Source organism: Muscardinus avellanarius, assembly GCF_963383645.1.
Source record: "Muscardinus avellanarius genome assembly, chromosome: 10".
Lineage (NCBI taxonomy): Eukaryota > Metazoa > Chordata > Mammalia > Rodentia > Gliridae > Muscardinus > Muscardinus avellanarius.
Genome location: NC_137796.1, coordinates 57,994,418 through 58,015,705, shown reverse-complemented (window position 1 = coordinate 58,015,705; position 21,288 = coordinate 57,994,418). Strand labels below are relative to the sequence as shown.

Here is a 21,288-nt window from a genome sequence, read left to right as displayed (position 1 = left end):
AATAAAGTATAAAATAGGTCTGGGATTATAGCCTGGAGGCAAAAAAAATCCCTGGGTTCCACCCCCAGTACCACAAAAAAAAAAAAAAAAAAAAAAAAAAAAGAAGCTGGACATGGCAGTACACGCTTGTAATCCCAGCATTTGGGAGGGTGAGACAGGAGGATCATAGTTCACAGCCAGCCTCAGCTACTTAGTGAGGTTCTTTGCCATTCAGTGAGACCCTGTTTCAAAATAAATAATAAAAAATAGGGCTGGGAGTGTAGCTTGGAGGTAGAATGCTGCTAGGTTCCATCCCCAGTACTGAAAAACAAAACAAAACAAAACAAAAAAGGGGCTGGGGGTGTGTGGCTCAGAGGTAGAATGCCCTGAGTTCAGTCCCCAGCATCAAAAATCAAATGGAAAAAAAAAAGACTCCCCCCAAATAAAACAAAACAGAAACCAAAAATCCAAAATGCTCCAATATTTCAACTTGTTTGGAGACCAACAAGTGGAAAATTTCACACCATGAAGCTCTGTGTCATACACAAAATTATTTTAAAAAGTACATACGAACCAGGCATGGTGGCACACGCTTGTCATCTCAGCATTCAGGAGGCTGAGACCAGAGGATCGCGGTTCGCGGACAGCCTCAGCTACTTAGTGAGGCCCTCCGCAACTCAGTGAGACCCGGTTTCAAATTAAGAATAAAAAAACTAGGGCAGGGAGTATAGCTCGGAGGTCAAATGCTCCCGGGTTCAAAAAAAAAAAAAAAAAAGAAAAAGTACATACACACACACACAAAACAAACATATAGACTGGGGGATTGAACACCAGGGGTAGTCTACCTCTGAACTATACCTCCCAGCCCCTTTTTAATATTTTTATTTTGAAACAGAGTATCCCTAAGTTGCTGAGACTCTCACTAAATTGCTAAGGCTGGCCTCAAATTTGTGCTCCTCCTATCTCAGCCTCCCAAGTACTGGGATTACAGGTATGTGCCACCATGCATGTCTGGCTAAAATGATTAAAATATTGTATAAACTGGGCATGGTGGTGCACACATGTAATCCCAGTATTCAGGAGGCTGAGACAGGAGGATCACAGGTTCAAGGTCAGCCTCAACAACTTCATTGAGGCCCTCTGCCACTTAGTGAGACCATGTTTCAAAATAAAAAAAAAAAAATCAGACAGAACTGGAGGTGTAGCTCAGAGGTAGAATGCCTCCAGGTTCAATCCCCAGTACCACAGAATGAATGAATGAATGAATGAATGAATGAATGGTATAAAATTACCTGTAAGCTATGTGTATAAAGTATATATGAATTCCATGTTTAGACTTGGTCTCATTTGTCCATTTCTTATTATGTATATGCAAATATTCCAAAAGTGAAGAAAAAACCCTACCCCGAAACCCGAAACACTTCTGGAGTCAAGCATTTTGGATGAGGGATACTTAATCTGCAATGGCATATAAAAGAAAGTTCGGTTTGTCACTTCCCTCTGTAGAAGGAAAAAGCAAAAAGCAGCTGGCATCTAGCTCAGCCTGGGCAGAGAGAGAGAGAGGAGCCTGGGGATGGGGTGGGGGACACAGAGACAGAGGGGGAGGCTTGGGGCGAGGGACGGGGTCGCCAAAGGCCTGAGATGGAAATAGTCTCTTTACAGATGTTTACTTCGCAATATCTGCTTGTAAATGTATTGATGAAAATGCATTTTTAACATTTTCTTCACTGCATTACCAAATATGAAGAATACATAGGGCTACATTTTTATGAATAAGCGTTTATTTAGGAAGCTTCTATTCAGAGACATTTCTCGTGCTCAAGGGAACGGGTTTATAAATATATCCTTCTTATGTCCCCCGCACCTCCGGTCCCACAGTCGCTAGCTGCAGACAAGCCAAATGTTCCTTGGGCACACAGACTTTTGAAGAGCGGGTGTGGGGCTGGGGACCACTCCTCACTTGCATTTCATTATTATAACCCCTTCGGGGAAAATGCAGGTGTGCCTGCTCCGGCCACCAACTCCTGTGTGTGTGTGCGTGTGTGTGTGTGTGTGTGTGTGTGTGTGTATGTGTGTATGTGTACGCGTGTTTTGCTGGGGATTAAACCCAGGACCCAGGAGAATTTCTCTTCAAGTTACACTTCCAGCCACCATTTATTAATTTAATGGTGCTAGGGATTAAACCCAGGGCTATTCTACCTCAGAGCTATTACCCCCAGCCTTACTTTTTCAAAAAAAAATTTTATTTTTTTTTGGTGGTACTGGGGTTCCTGGAAGCCCTTCTACCTCCGGGCTACACTCTCAGACCTATTTTATACTTCTTTATTTTTGGAAACAGGGTCTCTTAAGCCAGCGCGGCTGGCTTCGAACCTGTGCCATCCTCCTGTCTCTGCCTCCCAAGCACGGGGCTTATAAGCGTGCGCCACCACGCCCGGCCTTTTTCAAAATTTTTGTGTTGTGTTTTGTGGTGCTGGGGATTGAACTCAGGGGCATTCTACCTCTGAGCTACATCCTCAGTCCTATTTTATTTTTTATTTCAGAATAGGGTCTCACTAAGTTGCAGGGGGCCTTAGTAAGTAGTTGGGGCTGGCTATGAACCTGTGATCCTTCTGTTTCAGCCTCCCAAGTGCTGGGATTACAGGTGTGTGCCACCATGCCCAGCTCCTTTGAGAATGTCTGACCCTTCCCCTCACTAACCCTGTCCAGGACTGAAATCATCTCAATTTAAGCTGAATCAAAGCCACCCTTATCCCCCTGAAAAACAGGACACAGGTTCATATGTGTATGAACAGGCACAAACAGAAACATCTGTGTGTGTCCAGGTGCTTACAGGGACAGATATGCACACCTGCTCCATGTATGCACGCACACCACATGGAGTTCACAAACATCTACTCAAGACATATTGAATGTGCAAAGGCCCTGAGTTCTGGCCAATACAGGAGAAAGGGAGAGAGGCAGGAGTCCCATGGGGCCTTAGACTTGCTCTTAAGGATACTGGGGAGCCCAGAGAGAACTCTGAGCAGTGCAGAGACGTGGGGCATGGACTGATTTGTATTTCAGAACACATCTCAGCTCTAAGAAAACCCCTAAGGCTTTGGAAAAGGGTGCTGTATGCTGTAAGATAACCCTCAAAGAAAAGCTGTGTGTGTGTGTGTGTGTGTGTGTGTGTGTGTGTGTGTGTGGTACTGGGGATAGAATCCAGGTGTGTTCTACCTCTGAGTGATACCCCCGGCCCTTTCATTTATTTATTTATTTATTATTTATTTTTAATTAATTTATTTTTTTTAATTTGGAAACAGGGTCTCTTAAGCCAGCAAGGCTGGCTTTGAACCTGTGGGATCCTCCTGTCTCCGCCTCCCAAGCGCAGGGATTACAAGCGTGAGCCACCACGCTTGGCTATTTATTTATTTATTTTGTGGTACTGGGGATGGAACTCTTCTACCTCTGGGCTACACTCCCAGACCTATTTTATATTTATTTGGAAACTGGGTCTCTTAAGCTAGCGCGGCTGGCTTCGAACCTTCACAATCCTCCTGTCTCCACCTCCTAAGCACGGGGATTACAAGCGTGCGCCACCACGTTTGGCTAGCCCTTTTATTTTTTATTTATTTTGAAAACCAGGGCCTAGCTAAGTTGCTGAGGCTGGACTCCAACCTATCATCCTCCTGTCTGAGCCTCCCAAGTACAAGAATTAGAGGTATATACCACCAAGCCCAACAAAAAAGCTGTAATTTTAATATTTTTTTCTTTTTGGTGTTAGGAGCCTTATGAATGCTAGGCAAGTGCTCTGCCACTGAGCCACATCCCAGCCCCTTTAACTCTTATAATAATAAGAGTAATTATTAATAATTATGTACTTATGTAAGAGTATTATTACTCTAATAATAATAATAACATGCCACCTTCAAAAATGCCAGAGGTGAGTCCTTTTAATTAAAATTTTTTGGCAGTACTGGGGATTGAACCCAGAGATTTTGCCTCCAAGCTACACCCAGCCCTATTATTTATTATTTATTTTATTATTTATATATTTATTTTTGTGGTACTAAGGGTGGAACCCATGGGCATTCTACCTCCGAGCTACACCCCAGCCCTAATTTTTATTTCTTAACTTGAAACGGGTCTCATGGAGCTTCAAGGCCATGAACCATGATCCTCCTGTCTCAGCCTCCCAAATGCTCGGATTACAAGTGTGCGCCACCATGCCTGGGTATTCTTTATTTTGAAACAGGGTCTCACTAAGTTACAGAGGGCCTCACTAAGTAGTTGAGGCTGGCCACGAACCTGCGATCCTCCTGTCTCAGCCTCTCAAGTACTGGTATTACAAGTGTGCGCCACCACGCCCAGCAATCCTTTTTAAATTAAATGATCAGCACACACACATATACATGCATACCTGTGTGCACTCACACACACTTTCTCACACACATATATATACAACATGCATTCACACTCATGAACACACACACACACACACACACACACACACACACACACACAGGTGCCCACGCCTACAGATAAGATCTGTGCACAAGGCCACCCGGATCCTCTCTGCTCACCTGATCAGGAAGTGGACACAGACGATACTCTCTGACTGGGGGCCCCGGCCCCCTGACACCACCGTGGCCTGGGTCTGGGTCCACAGATAGCCGCCACTCCGGGCCAGGAATCGATACTGCCCAGTCACTGCCTGGCCCTTGCTCAGCACTGGGGAGGGGTTTGGGGCAAGGTCAAGGCCACAAAGAGGGCACCAGAGCAGAGAAGGCTCTGGGGGCTGGGGCTGAGAGGTAGCAGGGGCGGGGACGGTGTTGGGGTGGAAGGGTAAGGCTCCCTGGGGCATGGGGAGCTAGCTGGGGCTGGTGTCAGCCATGGGTCACGTGGCAGCTGGTCCTGCCTGGGGACACAGGTTACATACAGGTGTGGATGCTCCTGCTGACTGCATCTGAGTCCAGGGCGTGGATGTACTCATAGGCGGAACAGCCAATCAGATCATCGGGGCTATAGCCAGCAACATCTGCAATCCTGGGTGAAGCAAGGGGTCTGGTCAGGGTTCAGGGCTGAGGTAGATGGTGGGTGGAGGCAAAAGGCAGGGGGCACACAGAGACAAAGCCAGCAAGACAGGGCTGTACCAGAGAGGAAGGGAGAGAGTAAGAAACAGAAAAACAAACACACACACACACACACACACACACACACACACACACACACACAAACAAAACAAAACAAAACAACAAAAAAAAACCCCTGGGCATGGAGGTACATGCTTGCAATCCCAGTACTTGGGAGGCTGAGACACAAGGATCACAGGTTTGAAGCCAGTCTCAGTAACTTCTCAAGATGCTGTTTCATTTTTAAAATTTTTTAGTACTGGTGACTGAACCCAGGGGCATTCTACCTCCGGGCTACACCCCCAGCCCTGATTTTTCTGGGGGTGCTGGGGATTGAACCCAGGAACATTCTATCGCCAAGCTATACCTCCAGCCCTGATTTTTATGGGAGTGCTGGGGATTGAACCCAGGGCCATTCTACTGCCAAACTACACCCCCAGCCCCATTTTTTAATTTTCATTTTGAAACAGGGTCTTGCTAGGTTGATAAATCTCACTGCTTGCTGAGGCTGTCCTTAAACCTTCAATCCTCCTGTCTCAGCCTCCCAAATTCTGGGATTACAAGCATGTGTCACCAGCCCAGCTGTGAGATACTGTTTCAAAATAAAAAGGGCTGAGTAAGTAGCTCAAAAGAAAAGAGAGCCCGCCATGGTGGCGCATGCTTGTAATCCCAGCGTTTGGGAGGTTGAGGCAGGAGGATCCTGGTTCATGGACAGCATCAGCTACTTAGTGAGGCCCTGTTTCAAAATAAAGAATAATAATTTTTAAAAATAGGCCTGGGGGTGTAGCTAGGAGATAGAATGCCCCTGGGTTCCATCCCCAGTACCATAAAAAAGAGGGGTGTGGGGCCTCAAAAATAGCCCCCAAAGATGACTACATTCTATTTCTGAGAATCTGTAAAGATGACAAAACGTGCTTTGTAGACATGATGAGGTTAAGGCTCTTAGCCAGGGAGAAGATGCCGTGCTATCCAGGCGGCAGCACCGGGTACCTGCCAAGAGGGAAGTAAACGCCTGACCTCCGGAGCAGAGGGACAGGGACTGTGTGTTGCTCTGCACCCCAAGTTTGTGTCAGTAGCAATCAAAAACTAACACAAGGGGAGAGAAAAGGGAGAAAGAATGAAAAAAATAAACAGGAGGAAGAGAAAAACCACAGAGAGAAAAGAGAATAAAAGCTCTGTTATTCTTCCCTGGGATAGTTGAGAAAACCACTGCACAGGGAGGTGAAGTCATTTGGCCCAGGGCACACAGCCAGTATCGAAACCCAAGCAGCCTGCTCCAAAGTTGCCATTACTGAGGATAGCTCCAGGGCGACGGGAACAGGGAAGATGGAGGAAAGAAGCAAGAGAAGGGAAGAGAGAAGAGGGAGGAGGAGGAGGACGACGAGAAGAAGAAAGAAAGACTACAGAAAGAATAATGTCATTCTACTGAATACCACCTGTGTGTTGCTCAAAGTACTAACTCCTGCAAACACGTTGGCTCCTTTAGCCTGGCCCAATACTTTGGAAGATAAGAGAGGAGGATCACAGGTTCGAGGCCAGCCCCAGCAATTTACCGAGACTCTCAGCAACCTAGCCAGACTCTGTTTCGAAACAAAAACTAGAAAGAGCTGGGGGTGTCGTTCAGAGAGAAATCGCCTCTGGGTTCAATCCCCAGTACCTCCCCCACCCCCTAAAAAAAAAAAAAATACAAAAGCAACGGAAAGAGAGGAAGCCAATAAGAGAAAGTTGCAGAAAGCCGGCGAAAGAATTAAAAGTCCCACAGAAAAGTCAGAGGCAGGCAGACAGTGGGGGAGAGAGGCAGAGCCCGAGAGCCTGGAACAGAAAAGCGCAGGCGGATGGGGGGGGGGGCACCTCTCGTCGCAGTAGGTGAACTTCATGTCTAGGCTGTGTCGGCTGAGGAAGGCGCCCCGACCCAGCGGGGGCTCCAGGCTGCCGGGGTGGGGGATGGCTTCACAGATGAGCACCAGGCACTGCAGCGGGGGCTCGCAGCTGGGGCTCGCGGCCCGGGAGGTCTGTGCGGGCGGCTGGTAGACCCTCATGTGTCCGGAGCAGTGCAGCACCTGGGGGCCGGAGCGGGCGCGGCGGGGTGCGTCTGGGCCGGGGCTCCCCCTGGGGCTGGGAAGGACGATCCCCGAGGACCAGGGCACCCCAGCTCTGGGGGCTCTGAGGGCCTCGGATTCCAGCGCCACGGACACTCCAGGTTCAGGGCTGAGGACCCCCCAACCCAGACCCAGAGAGAGCCAGCCTGAGAAAGGTCACCAGGACCCCAGACCCTGACCGCACCGTCACCCGAGATCCCGGTCCACTCCCACCTCTCCCCAGCGCGCAGCACCCCCCTCACCTTCCAGGTGGCCGCCTTGAGGTTGAGGGTGCGCCCGCGGCTGGTGAGGGTGCTTTTCATACGCAAGGAGAAGCACCTTTGCGTGGAGGCCTCTGACTTCTTCTTGGACAATCCTGAGGAGGTACCCGCACAGCAGGAGGGTCCCTGGGCAGCCGCAGAGGACCACTGCCCTCCGGCACCCCGGCTGCTAAAGGCTCCCCAGCCTCATCCCCCAAATTGGGACATGGAACCAGAGCGCCACACCCCACGCATGGGTAGGTGTGCCCCTTAGACCCCAGGCCCGGCCATTTCTGCTCTTCACTCCTCTCAGTCCAGTGTTGCAGAGCGTGGGCACGGCCTGGCTTCCAGGAACTCACCTGGCCTGGGGGTCAGGGCATCCTGGAGCTCCTCTTGGTCGCAGGGATGGACGAAATCAAAGATACTGTGGCCGATGAGCTCCAGCTGCCAGGGAGGGGGCAGAGCTGGTGTCGTAGAGGAAGTGTCCCGGCAGGTCTCTGCCCCCCTCCCCGTCACCCTGTCCCAAGGTTCCAGCCTGGACTGCTCCCCAGTCTCCTCGTTCATTCGTTCGTTCACTCATCCAATCACGGAGCAGCCACTCTTCCAGCACCTACTATTTGCCATGCCCTCTTCTAAGTTGTCAGGACACATCGCTGACCAAGCCGACAGACCTCTGCCTTGCAGAGCTCACTCACTAGTCCAGGGAGACAGACAACAAAGCAACACAACATACAATGATATGAAAACTGTCGAGAAGACTGATAAAGCAGGGTAAGGTTGGGCAGTGATGGGATGCTATTTTAGAGAGAGTGGCCCTGGATGGTTTCTTTGAGGAAATGACATTTTAAAAATTTGCGGAACAAAACAAATTAAGGTGGCCTTGTGGTTTTCTTAAGTAAGATTGTCCTAAAAACAGAACCAAAAAAAAAACCAGGAGCGGGGAGTGCAAAACCCCAGAGGTGCACACCTATTGGGAGGTCAAAGACTTAACTACTTGTTTCAGTTTAAGAAATGATCCTGGTGCTGAGAGGAGGGGACAGACTGGGGGGACCCACAGTGGGTCTCAACCTGGTGGTGGCAGAATGACATCCCACTCCTTTGACATGCAGCTGGATTCAAAGTCTGGCTCTGCCACATCCTAGTATTGGGACCTTGGGGCATTCATTTTTCTGAGTCCAAGAGCTTATAGCAGCAGAGAAATAGGTACTAGGAGTGGGGTTAGACAGCAGGGTAAAGGAACAGAGGCCAAGGACAGAGCCTATTAGCGTGAAACAGAAAAAAAATTTAATCCTGTAAGGATTAAAATTCGTTTTACTTTCTAAGTCCCTGGTTTCTAGCTGCCCGTCCCCCATGGATCTTACCCCTCTTCTCCCACCTGAGGTAAGCATCAGCCCCTTGCTGAATCTGCCAACCTCTAGCCTCACTCCCTCCCATGAGCGAATCTTCCTAAAATGTAAATCTGATTCCCTCTCTACTCCCATGGCTCCCCAGTGCTCCCCGAGACAAACTTAATTTGTCCCTGGGTTATCTAGCTCCTGCTGATCTCGCTAGCCTTTTCTCCCTCACCCTCTCCCATTACACGGTGCCCCTAGCCAGGATAAACATCTGTTTCCCCAAAGTGCTCTGTTCTATCTCATCTCCGGGCCTTTCAAGCTCTGGTCCCTCCACCATGCTCGCTGCTGCTCTTTATTCCTCTCTCTACCCCCTTGACGGCCAAGTCCCTGAGGTGTCAGCTCAGGAGGCCCCTTTTTCCAGCTCCCAATTCTTGCCCCCAGCCTGGGTCAGGCTCCCCCACCATCCGGGATCCCCACAGCCCGAGGCAGTCCCATCTCAGCCCTGACCATTCTGTATCTTGCTGTCTGGTGATCCACAGTGTCCTTCAGCAGGGCTAAGGCCGTGTGGTCACCATGGCATCACCAGCATAGGGCTGGGCACGGAGCAGGCAGCTCACCTGACTGAGGCCCAGGTGTTTGCTGACATTTTCCGACAGGTAAGCCATGTCTCCCTCGGCGGTGAGCACCATGACGAAGCCCTCCAGGGCCTTCAGGTAGCAGGCATCCAGTGGTTCTGCCCCTGCTCCCACCTGGTTCCACTCCCCTGGTGCCCAGGCAGGGGTGGGGCATCTGGTCAGGCAGGGGCCACCCTGGCAAGCCTCCCTCGGCCTTCCACACTCAGAAGTTACAGGCGCACCCAGGGTAGTGGTACTGGGGGTGGAACCCAGGGCCTTTCTACCTCTGGGCTATTTTATTTGGAAACAGGGTCTCACTAAGTTGCTGAGAGCCTCACTAAGTAGCTGAGGCTGGCTTCGAACCCGTGCGATCCTCCTGTCTCAACCTCCCAAGCGTGGGGATTACAAGCATGCGCCACCGCCTGGCTGTTCTTTATTTTTTTAAAACAGGGTCTCACTAAGTGTATGAGGCTGTCTGAGAACTGCGATTCTCTGGTCTCAGCCTCCCAAATGCTGGGATTACAAGTGTGGGCCACCACGCCCAGCTCTTTATCTTTTATTTCGAAAGAGAGTCTTGCTAAGTACTGAAGCTGGCCTGGAACCTGCAATCCTCCTATCTTAAGTCTCCCAAGTATTCCGAAGGTAGACTTCTAAAAAGATGAAATACCCTGGGGGTTAAAATTCAAAGAGTTAGGGTATGGTTGTACACACCTATAATCCCAGTACTTGGGGGGCTGAAACAGGAGGATCATAGGTTCAAGACTAGCCTCAGCAACTTAGGCCTTCTGCAACTCAATGAGATCCTGGGGGTGTAGCTCAGAGGTAGAATGCCCTGAGTTCCATCCCCAGTACCACACACACACACACACCAGCCTCAGCAACTTAGCAAGGTTCTCAGCAACCTAGCAAGACCCTAGTTCCAAATAAAATAAATTAGGGCTGGGGGTATAGCTTGGAGGTAGAATGCCCCAGGTTTAATTCCCAGCATCCCCCCAAAAACAAAATAAAAAAATAAAACAGGGCTGGGTGTGTAGCTCAGAGGTAGACTGCTCCTGGGTTCAAATCTATTTGAACACAGGGGCAAATATATATATGGTGGAACCTTCCAGGGCTTATTTTTGCCAGCATCGAGGATTGAACCCAGGGGCTTTCTACCACTGAGTGACACCCCCAACCCTTATTATTTCCATAAATTGCCAACGCCTTAAATGTACCATTCCCCGCCTTGGCTTTACAGGTGTGGGTCACTGCCTTCTGCCAGGGGCTATCTATTATAAGGGGACCAAATCTAGTAGGGCATAGTGGCACAGGCCTGTAATCCCAGTACTTGGGGAGGCCGAGACGGGGAAATCACAGGTTCGCGGCCAGCTTCTGCATTAGCGAGACCCTTAGCAACTTAATGAGACTTTTTCAAGTTAAAAATATAAAAAGGGACTTGGAGGCAGAACGCCTCTGGATTCCATCTCCAATATTTAAAAAAAAAAAAAAAAAAGAAAAGGAAAAGTAAGGGAACCAAATCGGAGGGTCTTGACGGGCACAGGAGAGTTACTTGGCCCGGGTTCATCTAAGGATGCAGGTTTCCCAAGGGTGCATTGCAGACGGTAGACTACTGAGCAGGCGGGACTTCCGAGAGTCCTGGGCTCCGCCGTGGGAGCATTCCAAGGGGCGGCCTCCCGGAGCGGATTCCAGGAAGGCGGGGCTGTGCCGGGAAGACTCCACCAGGGGGCGGGGCCAGAGGAGGGGCCTCCCTGAGCGGCAGCTCCCCGAGGGCGGGGCCTCGCCGGGGCGGGGCCGGGCTTACCTGCGGCGCAGAGGCGGTGCATGCGCAGGTAGCTGATGGTGAGGCGCATGATGGAGGCTTTGTCCAGGTGCGCGCTGACGCCGCGCGCGAAGGGCAGCGTGTGCGCCAGCTGGTACAGCACCTCGGTCTCCTGGCTGCGCCGGCTTCGGGCCGCATCCCGGGACTTCTCCTTGCGCAGCTCGGTGCTCGACCTGCGGGCATGGGCGGCGTTCACTGGCGGGGTCCCGGGCACGTAGGCCTCGCCCAGTGGCCCGGGTGAGTTTACGCCGCTCTCTGGGCCTGGAGGGTGACACTCGGTATCCCCCCACCCCCAGCTCCGGTTACCTATCCAGGTGCCAAACCATGCTGCCCTTCCGGCGCCTCGCTCCCTGACTTATCTGCAGTTGATTTCCCGAGCTAGGGCGGCCTGGGGGGCCGGGAGGCCTCCTGGTGGGAAGGGGCTGGCCGAGCTGGCCGAGGGCCAGAGGAGGAGGAAGCTTGAAGAAGAGGGCTGCAGCCTCCCAGGCCCCTGCCCTTCAGCCTCCCAGGGCCCCCTCCCCTGCCCTTTCCCCTCCTCGGCGGAGCTGAGTCCTCAGAATCTTGAAGCAGAGATATTTCAAAGTCTAAGGAGGCACCAACAGGGGCCCCAAGAGGGGCCAGCCCCGCCAGGGTGACACAGCAAACCAAACCCAGCATTATGTCGGGCCAACTGCTATTTTTCCCAGCCCTCTAATCCACTTCAAATACCTGAAATTTGGAAGTGTGTTTGGGGCAGAGATGAATACTGTTTTGTCAGAAATATCTGCCACTGAGTCCTATCTTCTATGTCAATGTCAGTGCTTGGGCCAAGCAGGAAACCCATTTAATACTCATATAACCCTAGAAGGAAATTCATAACACTATCCCCACTGATTGGACAGGGAAACTGAGTCAGGGAGTGCAGTGCTTGAAGCACTGGGTTTGAACCCTGGTCTGTCTGAATTCTTTTTTTTTTTTTTTTTAAACAACCAACAAATCTTTTTTTATTTTTTGGATAAATTAGACAAAATAAAATTCCATAGTTTGTCATCTATAAACAAAAATGGCTAAATATATCATGAATCATCATACATACTCATGGAATATCATTTTATAGTAATTTATCCTATAAAATTGGACTATAAATTTTTTTTTTTTTAATTTTTATTTTTTGGTGGTACTGGGGTTCCTGGAAGCCCTTCTACCTCCGGGCTACACTCCCAGACCTATTTTTACATTTTTTTTAATTAATTTATTTTTTAAATTGGTGCATTGTAGTCATATATCAATCACATTGGAGTACAAGACTTGAGAGGATATACAAGCACACATCATCCAATTGTCTGAATTCTTAAATTGTCTTTCTGCCCTGGATTTATGTTCAGTTTTTGACACTTCACCCTGTTTCTGCAGCTGTCTTCAAATTCAAACTCCAGGTCTGTTTGAACCCAAAGTCTTTATATTTTTGTTTTTGAATAAAAAAATTAAAGAGCATATTACATCTAGTATGGAGATGAGTGTGTGTGTGTGTGTGTGTGTGTGTGTGTGTGTGTGTGTGTGTGAACCCAGGGGCATTCTACTTCTGAGCTACATCCCCAGCCCTTTTTAAATTTTTGTTTGGAAATAAGAGTCTCTCTAGGTTGCTGAGAGTCTCATTGCATTGCTGGGGCTGTCCTAGAACCTGCGATCCACCTGTCTCAGCCTCCCAAGTACTGGGAATGCAGGTGTGTCTCCACACTTGGCTATGTTTATAATTTTGATATCACCATTCATAATAAGCAACTACCAGTCACTAAGCACTGTTTGTCTGGCACTGCGGTGTATAATCTGCCTATATGCACTCAATCAACTCTCAGGGGGGCCCTAGGAGGGAGGGAGGCATTTTAAGACTCCATTTCACAAAGGGGAAATTAAGCTCTTTTTTAAATTTTTTGTGGTACTGGGGTTCCTGGAAACCCTTCTACTTCCGGGCTACACTCCCAGACCTATCTTTTATATTTTTTTGATTTGGAAACAGGGTCTCTTAAGCCACGCAGCTGGCTTCGAACCTGCGCGATCCTCCTGTCTCTGCCTCCCAAGTGCGGGGATTACAAGCGTGCGCCACCACGCCCGGCAAAACTGAAGCTCTTGAAACCGTGAAGTCCTCTGCCCAAGAAGTCACAAAGCCAGTGCCTGCTGGGATTTGAACCTGGCAATGAGGTTCCAGTCTTCAGTCTTTTCTCAGATCTCCTCTTTGTGATCCCCATTCCCACTCCAAGAAAGCAGAATCTCTAAGAGGCGAGGCGGCCCCTTCCTAAATTGAGAGGTGCAGAGGCCACTTGTGGGGGTGACATCAACCCCAGGCCAGGCATGAGGAGTACAAGAAGGAGACTTTCCCATCGGGTTGCTGAGAGAATCAAAACCCTTAGCTCAAGAGGGTGGGAGGCCCAGATAGGGGCAGGCTGGGCGTGGGTGGAGGGCTGGAGGGGTGAGATGCGGCCCCCAGCCCCTCCCTCCCGGCTGGCTGGCGGGGGCAGGGGCCTCAGCCCGCCTGCCCAGAGGACATTCCGTCCTGTTCTGTTCGGTAGCAGCCCTGTTTGTCTTCCTGCCCAGAGGGTGGGGTGGGCGGGCCTCCCCTCCCATCCCCGAGCTGGGGGGCCCGGACAGAGGGAACAAGGAGTGGGAAACGAATGGAGGTGGGGTAGCCCCACCTCCCCAGCAGCTGGGCTCAGTAATCCTCCCCAGGCAGGCAGGCTTGGCTTCTTCCTCCACAGGAGCCAGCTGGTGGCTGCGGAGGGACCCTCCTTCCACTCCCAGCCTGTTCTCCGGATGTTCTGACGGGAAGTGTGGGCCCCTCACTGCGTTTCTGGCCTTTCACTTAAGCAAAGTGGGGGCCAGTTCCTCTAGTTCAGGGTTCCAGTCCCAACTCCATTACTTACGAGCTGTGCAACTTTGCTGTGCAACTTTGGACTGGCTGCAGGGCCTCCCTGAGCACAGTAGTGGCATCCATCTTGTTGAATAGTTTGATTTTGTTTTCTCTGGTACTAGGGATTGAACTCAGTAGCATTCCACCTCCAATGTACACCCCTAGCCCTGTTTTTAATTCTTTCTTTCTTTCCTTCTCTTTCTTTCTTTCTTTTTTGGTGGTACTGGGGGTTTCTACCTCCGGGCTATACTCCCAGACCTATTTTTATACTTTTTTTTTTTGGAAACAGGGTCTCACTAAGTTGCTGAGAGCCTCACTAAGTAGCTGAGGCTGGCTTCGAACCTGTGTGATCTTCCTGTCTCAGCCTCCCAAGCGTGGGGATTACAAGCGTGCGCCACCACACCAGGCTAATTTTATTTTGAAACAGGGTCTCACTATGTTGCGGAGGGCCTCACTAAGTATGAGGCTGTCCACGAACCCGCTTGTGGAGTGTTTTGAAGACTAAAGGAGTTAATATATATATCAGAGGCTCAGAGAACAAGGCCTGGCAATTGCTTAATGCTAGGTAAAGGTTAAACCTACTTACTACTCTCCCTCAGTCCACGTGAGGGATAGAAGGCCTGGGCTCAGCAGCCTCTTGTGGGCTTTGACCTTGTGCGTACAACTATACAACTAAGTGCCTGGCTTTTACAAGAGCGTTGTGGGGGGTAGGGCTACATAACAGCAACAGTAATAACTAATGAAAACAATAATAATAATCATAAGCCAGGCATGGTGGTGCATGCCTGTAATCCCAACACTTGGGAGGCTGAGACAGGAGGAGCACAGGTTCAAAGTCACAGTGACTTAGTGAGATTCTGCTTCCAAATGTAAAACAATAGGGCTGGGAGGTGCAGCTGGGCGGTGGAACGCCCCGGATTCAGTTCCCAGCAACACAATCCACATGGGTGTGCATGAGCACCGGTGTGCACAAGCACACGTGTACACACACACACACACACACACACACACACACACACACACACCATAAAAATAGCCTTGGGTTGTATTGTACACTCATGGAACTAGAGACCTCATAAAATCCTCAAACCACCCTATGGAGCAAAAGTGTTCTCCCTTTGAAAAAGGTGGAGATGGCATCCTGAACCCTGAGTCACCCAGGCGGTTAATCCCCGTGCCCTCACTGATGCTCAGCCCTGCTTAGCCCCTCAGGCCATCGGACCATGTACCTATTACTACCTCCCCCATTTTTCTTGAAGAGGAAGCAGGCCCAGGAGGTGATGAGCCTGCCTGAGGCCACAGGGCGCCTAGAACTCCACTTGAACGCAGCTTCCTGCACCCCATCAGGTGTTCTCTACCCCGCAGCCCCTCTGCTTCCTCACTGGCTCCTCACCCCGGCTGGGGTGAGAGAGGGGGAGGTGTGTGTGTCTCCAAATTTCCAGAATATGAAACTGGGGATCAAAAGGCAGTCGCTGGCACAAGGCGGCACAGCCAGAGGTGGGTGTGCTGGATTCAAACCCTGGCTTTTTTTGAGGGCAGGTACTAGGGATTGAGCCTAGGGGGTGTTCTACCCCTGAGCTACACCCCAGCCCTTTTTATTTTGAAACAGGGTCTTTCTAAGTGTAGAGGGGCTTGCTAAATTGCTCAGGCTGGCCTTGAACCTGTGATCTTCCTGTAGCAGCTTCTCAAGTAGTAGAATTATAGGCCTGCACCACCACGCCTCCTTGGGGCCTGTGTTCTAAATGCTGTGCCTGGGTGGGCATGCCCACTGCCCAGGGGACCCCTGCCCTCCTCTGCCTAGTGACCTCAGTCCCTCCCCTGGTTCCAGTGCTGTGCCTCTGGACCTCCCGGGTTGGCCTCGAGCCCAGTGCTGGCCCCGCCCCTTGGCCGTCTGCCCAGCTTGGGACGTGCAGCTGGAACCCTGCCACCCTTCCTCTGTGTTCTAGCCAAGAACAGGGGGTGGAGCCGAGAGGCCCCCGGGTGAGGCCTGGGAAGGGGGGCTGGGGCCGGGTGCCCCCGCCAACCAAGAGGGAGAGAAGCCCACCACTTCCCTCCTGGAGGACTCACACTGAGAGCCCCAGCCAAGGCAGGAGGAAAGTGGGGTGCCCTCCCCTCACATTCAGGGCTACTTCTAGGCTCTCTCTTTTGACTCTTGACTGGTTATTGGGGAACCTGCATAACTACAGATTTGGGGGGCACTGGAAGGGGGGCTTAGATTTTATCTGGGTAGGGTCTCCCCTTGGCAGTGCCTGGCGGTGGCCTGAGAGGCCAGAGGCAGGGTTTGGATTTTGAGAAGTGACTTGGGATTGGGGGTCAGCGGGGGTCTCTCTAACCCTGACTGCTTGTTCCCATGGGCGTGGTAATGGTGGGGGGCCATCCCTAAAGTCCTACCTTCTCCGGGACCCTCTAACTCAGGTAGGCACATAGGGTAATGTGCACATCGGGAACACCCCTGCACAGGGCAGGACGGCTCTAAGCCTAACTGGAAGAAGGGAAGGGGGCACGGGCAAGGGCCCACTTACCATCACCCAGGCCGCTTTTGGCTGAAGCGCCAGGCTGAGGTGTAGGACGGCCAGAGCTGGCCCAGAGTGCGGCTGGAAGTGGGTGGCGCTTGGTACTGGGATAACACAAGAAAGGGCTGGCCTTGGGTGGCGGGGTGGGGGGAGCGAGGGGGAGCACCCTAGCTTAGCCAAGAGGGGCTCCCACCCAGCCAGGAGGGGGTGCTGGGAGAGGCGGGGCCCGGGCTGGCCCAGACTGGGTGGAATGGAGTTCCCTGGTAGACCCAGAGCCAGGGACTGGAATAGAAAGGGAGAGGAGGGAGGGGGGTGGCAATACAATTGATGGGGTGTGGATGGACCCAATCAGACCTACAATGCCAAGGGGAGGGAAGGGGGTGAGGCTTTCTGGATGCCTCAGATTGGACAGGAAAACCAGGGACCTGGGGGCATTTCCCTGGGTACCATGGGAACCTGGCAAGAAGACCTGGGGTGGGGGCAGTGGTCTCATTGCACAGGCTGCCTCTGCACCTGCCAGGAGGTGAACACAGAAACCCTCTTCTCTGCCCATGATGACGCTGGCAGGGGGCTCCACCATGCCCTGCAGGCTCTCACTGGATCAGGCAAAGTACCTCCCGATAGACTCTCCTCCAACATAAGGGTGGGTGGGGGTGGATGAGCAAGACCCAGGGCCTGACTTTGGGAAGCGGGTCAGCACGTTTCCCTGCATGATCTGGTTTTTTTTTTTTTTTTTGTACTGGGAATTGAATCCACAGGTATTCTTTCTGTCTCTGAGCTATATACCACCAGCCTTAATTTATTTTATTTTGAAACAGGGTGTCGCTAAGTCACCTGGAGCTAGCCTTGAACCTGTGACCCTCCTGTCTCAGCCTAGCAAGTACTGGGATAATAGTTCTCTACCCTGTCCAGTTCTGACCCCTTTCCCCTGGTCCTCAGGGTCTGAATCCAAAAGGGACTCTCTGTACCTGGCGAGGCTCAATTTGGGGGTACTCATATCCTCTAGATCGCGAGGTCTGGTGGCAAAGAACAATGTCTGTTCTGGGGCTTCAGAGACCAGAGGCTCAGTAGGCGAAAACCTACCGCAGAAGCCCAGACGCTGCTCAAACTCAGCCGGGCAGGGAAGCGAACTTGGGGAGGCAGGAACTCGGGGTCACCAGCCCAAAGCCGTTCCAGGCAAGAGGGGCGGGGCAGGCGGTACGTGGGGAAACCCCCCATCCCTGGGTGGAAGGTGAGGGGGATGTGGCTCCATCCGCTCGCCCGGGGGTGTCCTTGGCTCGCACCCGCGCGCCCTCCCACCAGCTCAGGGGTCCCCAGAAAGAGAGCCCTCCAATGCCCATCATTCACGTCCCAGAACCCCAGTACCTTACGCGCTGCAGCCCCAGCGCCATGGCTCCAAGGTCTCGGCTCCCGAGCCCTGGGAGGCCCCGAGCCCCCTCCCCTGGCCCTTCGAGCCCCCTCCCCAGCTCCTCCCCTGCCGCGCCGTTGGCTGCGCCCTCCCGGCCCGCGGCTCTGGTTGGTCAACGAGCCCGTCACTCCCACAAAGAAGGCGGGACCGTAGGTGAAGTCTTGGAACGCTAAGGGCGGGGGACACTCGCTGTAATACACACCCCAGCCACGCCCCTCGCCCTGGACTTCCTTAGCTGTGTCCCGCGTACTGTCGACCCGCCACGCCTTCGCTCGCCCCAATCAGAAGGTCCAACAATACGCATTGTGTGTGTGTGTGTGTGTGTGTGTGTGTGTGTGTGTGTGTGTGTGGTACTGAGGTTTGAACCCGAGGGCATTATATTCTCAGCTACACCCTAACTCTTTTTTTTTTAAATCTTATTTTTTTGTGGCACTGAGGGGATTGAACCCAGAGGCATTCTATCTCTGAGCTACACTCTCAATCCTATTTCATTTATTCTTTTTAAATTTTGAAACAGGGCCTCATTAAATTGCGGAGGGCCTCACTAAGTAGCTGGGGATGGCCGCGAACCTGCTACCCTTCCTATCTCAGCCTCCCAAGTACTCCCAAGCACGGGCCACCACACCTGGCTCTTAATTTTTTGTTTGAACAGAATCCTACCAGGTTTCTGAGCGGCTCCTTAAATTCCTAAGGCTAGCCTCAAACCTGCAATCCTCCTGTTTCAGCCTCCCAAGTACTGGGATCACAGGTGTGTGTCACCCCATCTGGCTCCACCAAAACACTTTAGAGCCACCCAGTTAGTTCACTCTGCTCCCTGCACCCCAGCCCCACCCTCTAGCTCCCACCTTCCCATTTCCTATCCCTGGCTGGGGCCCTCCAACCTCCAGTCCTGCCTCCTTCGTCTCCCACTGAGCCCCCACTTCTCTTCACCCCAAATCTCAACACTACCCCAATACCCATCTTACCCTGATTCTTCCGGTCTGGCCCTCTGCACCCCTGCCCACTTCCTCCATCTCCCCCATCCCACCCTGACCCCTTAGCCTCTCGAATTCCCTTTGCAATTCTCACTGATAAATAATAACATACCAAGTCAACACGTTTTAACTCAAGTCACACCTAGTTTCCAAAGGAGCAGAGAAATTGTCCCTTTGACCAGTCCAGTAACAAGGACAAAATCACCAAATGCAGAAGAGTTGGTTAAGGAGAGTATGTCTAGAGCCAGGTGTGGGGGCACGCTTGTAATCCCAGCATTTGGGAGGCTGAGACAGGAGGATCCAGGTTCAGGAACAGCCTCAGCTGCTGAGTGAGGTCCGTTGCAACACAGTGAGACCTTGTTTCAAAATAAAGAATATAAAATAGGGCTGGGAGTATATCTTGGAGGTAGAATGCCCCTGGGTTCAATCCCCAGTACTGGAGAGATAGAGAGATAGATAGATAGATAGATAGATAGATAGATAGATAGAGGGGGGAGAGGGGAGAGGGGAGAGGGGAGAGGGGAGAGGGAATGAATGAGAATATATATGTCTGATCTGGGTGCAGTGGTGCATCTTGTAATCCCAGTACTTGGGAGGCTAGGACAGGAGGTCTCAGGTTCGAGGCTGGCTCTCCAAAACTTAGCAAGACCTTGTGTCAAAATAAAAAATAAAATTGGGCTGGGAGTGTAGCTCAGAAGTAGAATGCCCCAGGATTCAATCCCCGGTGCCACACACAAAAATAGTGACTTTACCTTTTTCTCTTCTTTTCCCAGCTTGCTCAGTGCACATCATGGAAGGAGGTGGGCCATGTGTCCTGGGAATCAGAGGAAGGGACCGTCCCCATCATAGTCAGGATAGGAGCGCTACTTGTGGAGTTTGAGAAACCTGGGTCAGATCCAGGCTGTCGCTTACAAGTCGTGTGCCTTTGTAAAAGCTGCTTTGTGTCTCTGTGGCTCAGCTTCCCGCCTCTGTACGATGGGATCGTAACAGTACCTACACCATGGAGACCGCGGGACAGAGTTAATCAGATCAGGCGAGTGAGTGCTCACACATCTCTGCCTCCATGCAAACGTTGATGCACACACAAAGGAGATCTGTAAGGAGTTGCCTTTAGCTTTAGCATGTCATAAAGTATCCACCTGTGTGAATTCTCACCAATAGATGCCAGGATCTACTACCATATCGAGGTGTATATCCTGCTGGGTGTGATGGCACACACCTGTAATCCTGGTACTTGGGAAGCTGAGACAGGAGGATCGCAGGTTTGAGGCCAACCTCACTAACCTAGTAAGACTTTGTTTCAAAATAAAAAAATAAAAAGGGCTAGGAGCTGGGTGTGGTGGCACACGCTTGTAATCTCAGCATTTGGGAGGCTGAGGCAGGATGATCACGGTTCATGGACATCCTCAACTGCTACCTAGTGAGGCCCTTTGCAACTCAGTGAGACCTTGTTCCAAAATAAAGAATAAAAAATAGGGCTGGGGGTATAGCTTAGAGGTAGAACGCCCCTGAGTTCCATCCCCAGTGCTGCAAAATAATAATAATAATAATAATAATAATAATAATAACAACAACAACAACAACAACAATAGGGCTAAGGGTATAGCTCAGAGGTAGAATGTCCCTGGGCCCAATTCCTAGTACTAGTAATAAATAAATAAATAGCCAGGCATGGTGGCGCACGCTTGTTATCCCAGCATTCTGTAGGCTGAGGTCAGAGGATCGTGGTTCTCAGACAGCTCAGCTACTTAGTGAGGCCCTCTGCAACTCAGTGAGACCCGGTTTCAAAATAAAGAATGAAAAATAGGGCAGGGGGTGTAGCTCGGAGGTCAAATGCCTCTGGGTTCCATCCCCAGACCCGCAAAAATACATACATACATACATACATACATACATACATACATATGGCTGAGGGTGTAGCTTAAAGCTCAAATGGCCCTGGATTCAAATCCTCAGGGATACCTTGACAGTGGCATGCTAATTTTATTTTATTTTTCCGGTACCAGGGATGGAACCCAGGGGCATTCTACCTCTGAGCTACACTCAGTCCTATTTTTTTTTTTTTATTCCTTATTTTGAAACAGGGTCTCACTGAGTTGCAGAGGGCCTCACTAAGTAGCTGAGACTGTTCGCGAACCGCGATCCTCCTGTCTCAACCTCCCGAATGCTGGGATTACAAGCGTGCGCCACCACGCCCGACCTAGTGGTGTGCTTGTTGATGATGTGACACACATTTGTGCCAACAGGGCCATACCTGTATACATGGGGCTCTGTATATAAGTGCACCTGTCTTCAGTGTGAACATTCACACTCA

The 21,288-nt window shown here is 51.2% G+C and overlaps 1 protein-coding gene across 1 annotated transcript in view; it reads right to left on the bottom strand.

Annotated features, from left to right (window-relative positions):
* The window catches only part of HIF3A (hypoxia inducible factor 3 subunit alpha), a gene marked incomplete at both ends in the record, with an annotated part of 35,889 nt that extends 17,906 nt beyond the window's left edge, over positions 1-17,983 (bottom strand). The window contains 8 exons of the mRNA XM_080703327.1: positions 4,542-4,689; positions 4,898-5,004; positions 6,942-7,150; positions 7,432-7,544; positions 7,788-7,872; positions 9,380-9,525; positions 11,178-11,368; positions 17,958-17,983. Of these exons, the coding sequence (XP_080559453.1) occupies positions 4,542-4,689; positions 4,898-5,004; positions 6,942-7,150; positions 7,432-7,544; positions 7,788-7,872; positions 9,380-9,525; positions 11,178-11,368; positions 17,958-17,983 (1,025 nt within the window). The remainder of the gene's footprint in view (positions 1-4,541; positions 4,690-4,897; positions 5,005-6,941; positions 7,151-7,431; positions 7,545-7,787; positions 7,873-9,379; positions 9,526-11,177; positions 11,369-17,957) is intronic.
* Positions 17,984-21,288: the final 3,305 nt, after the last annotated feature.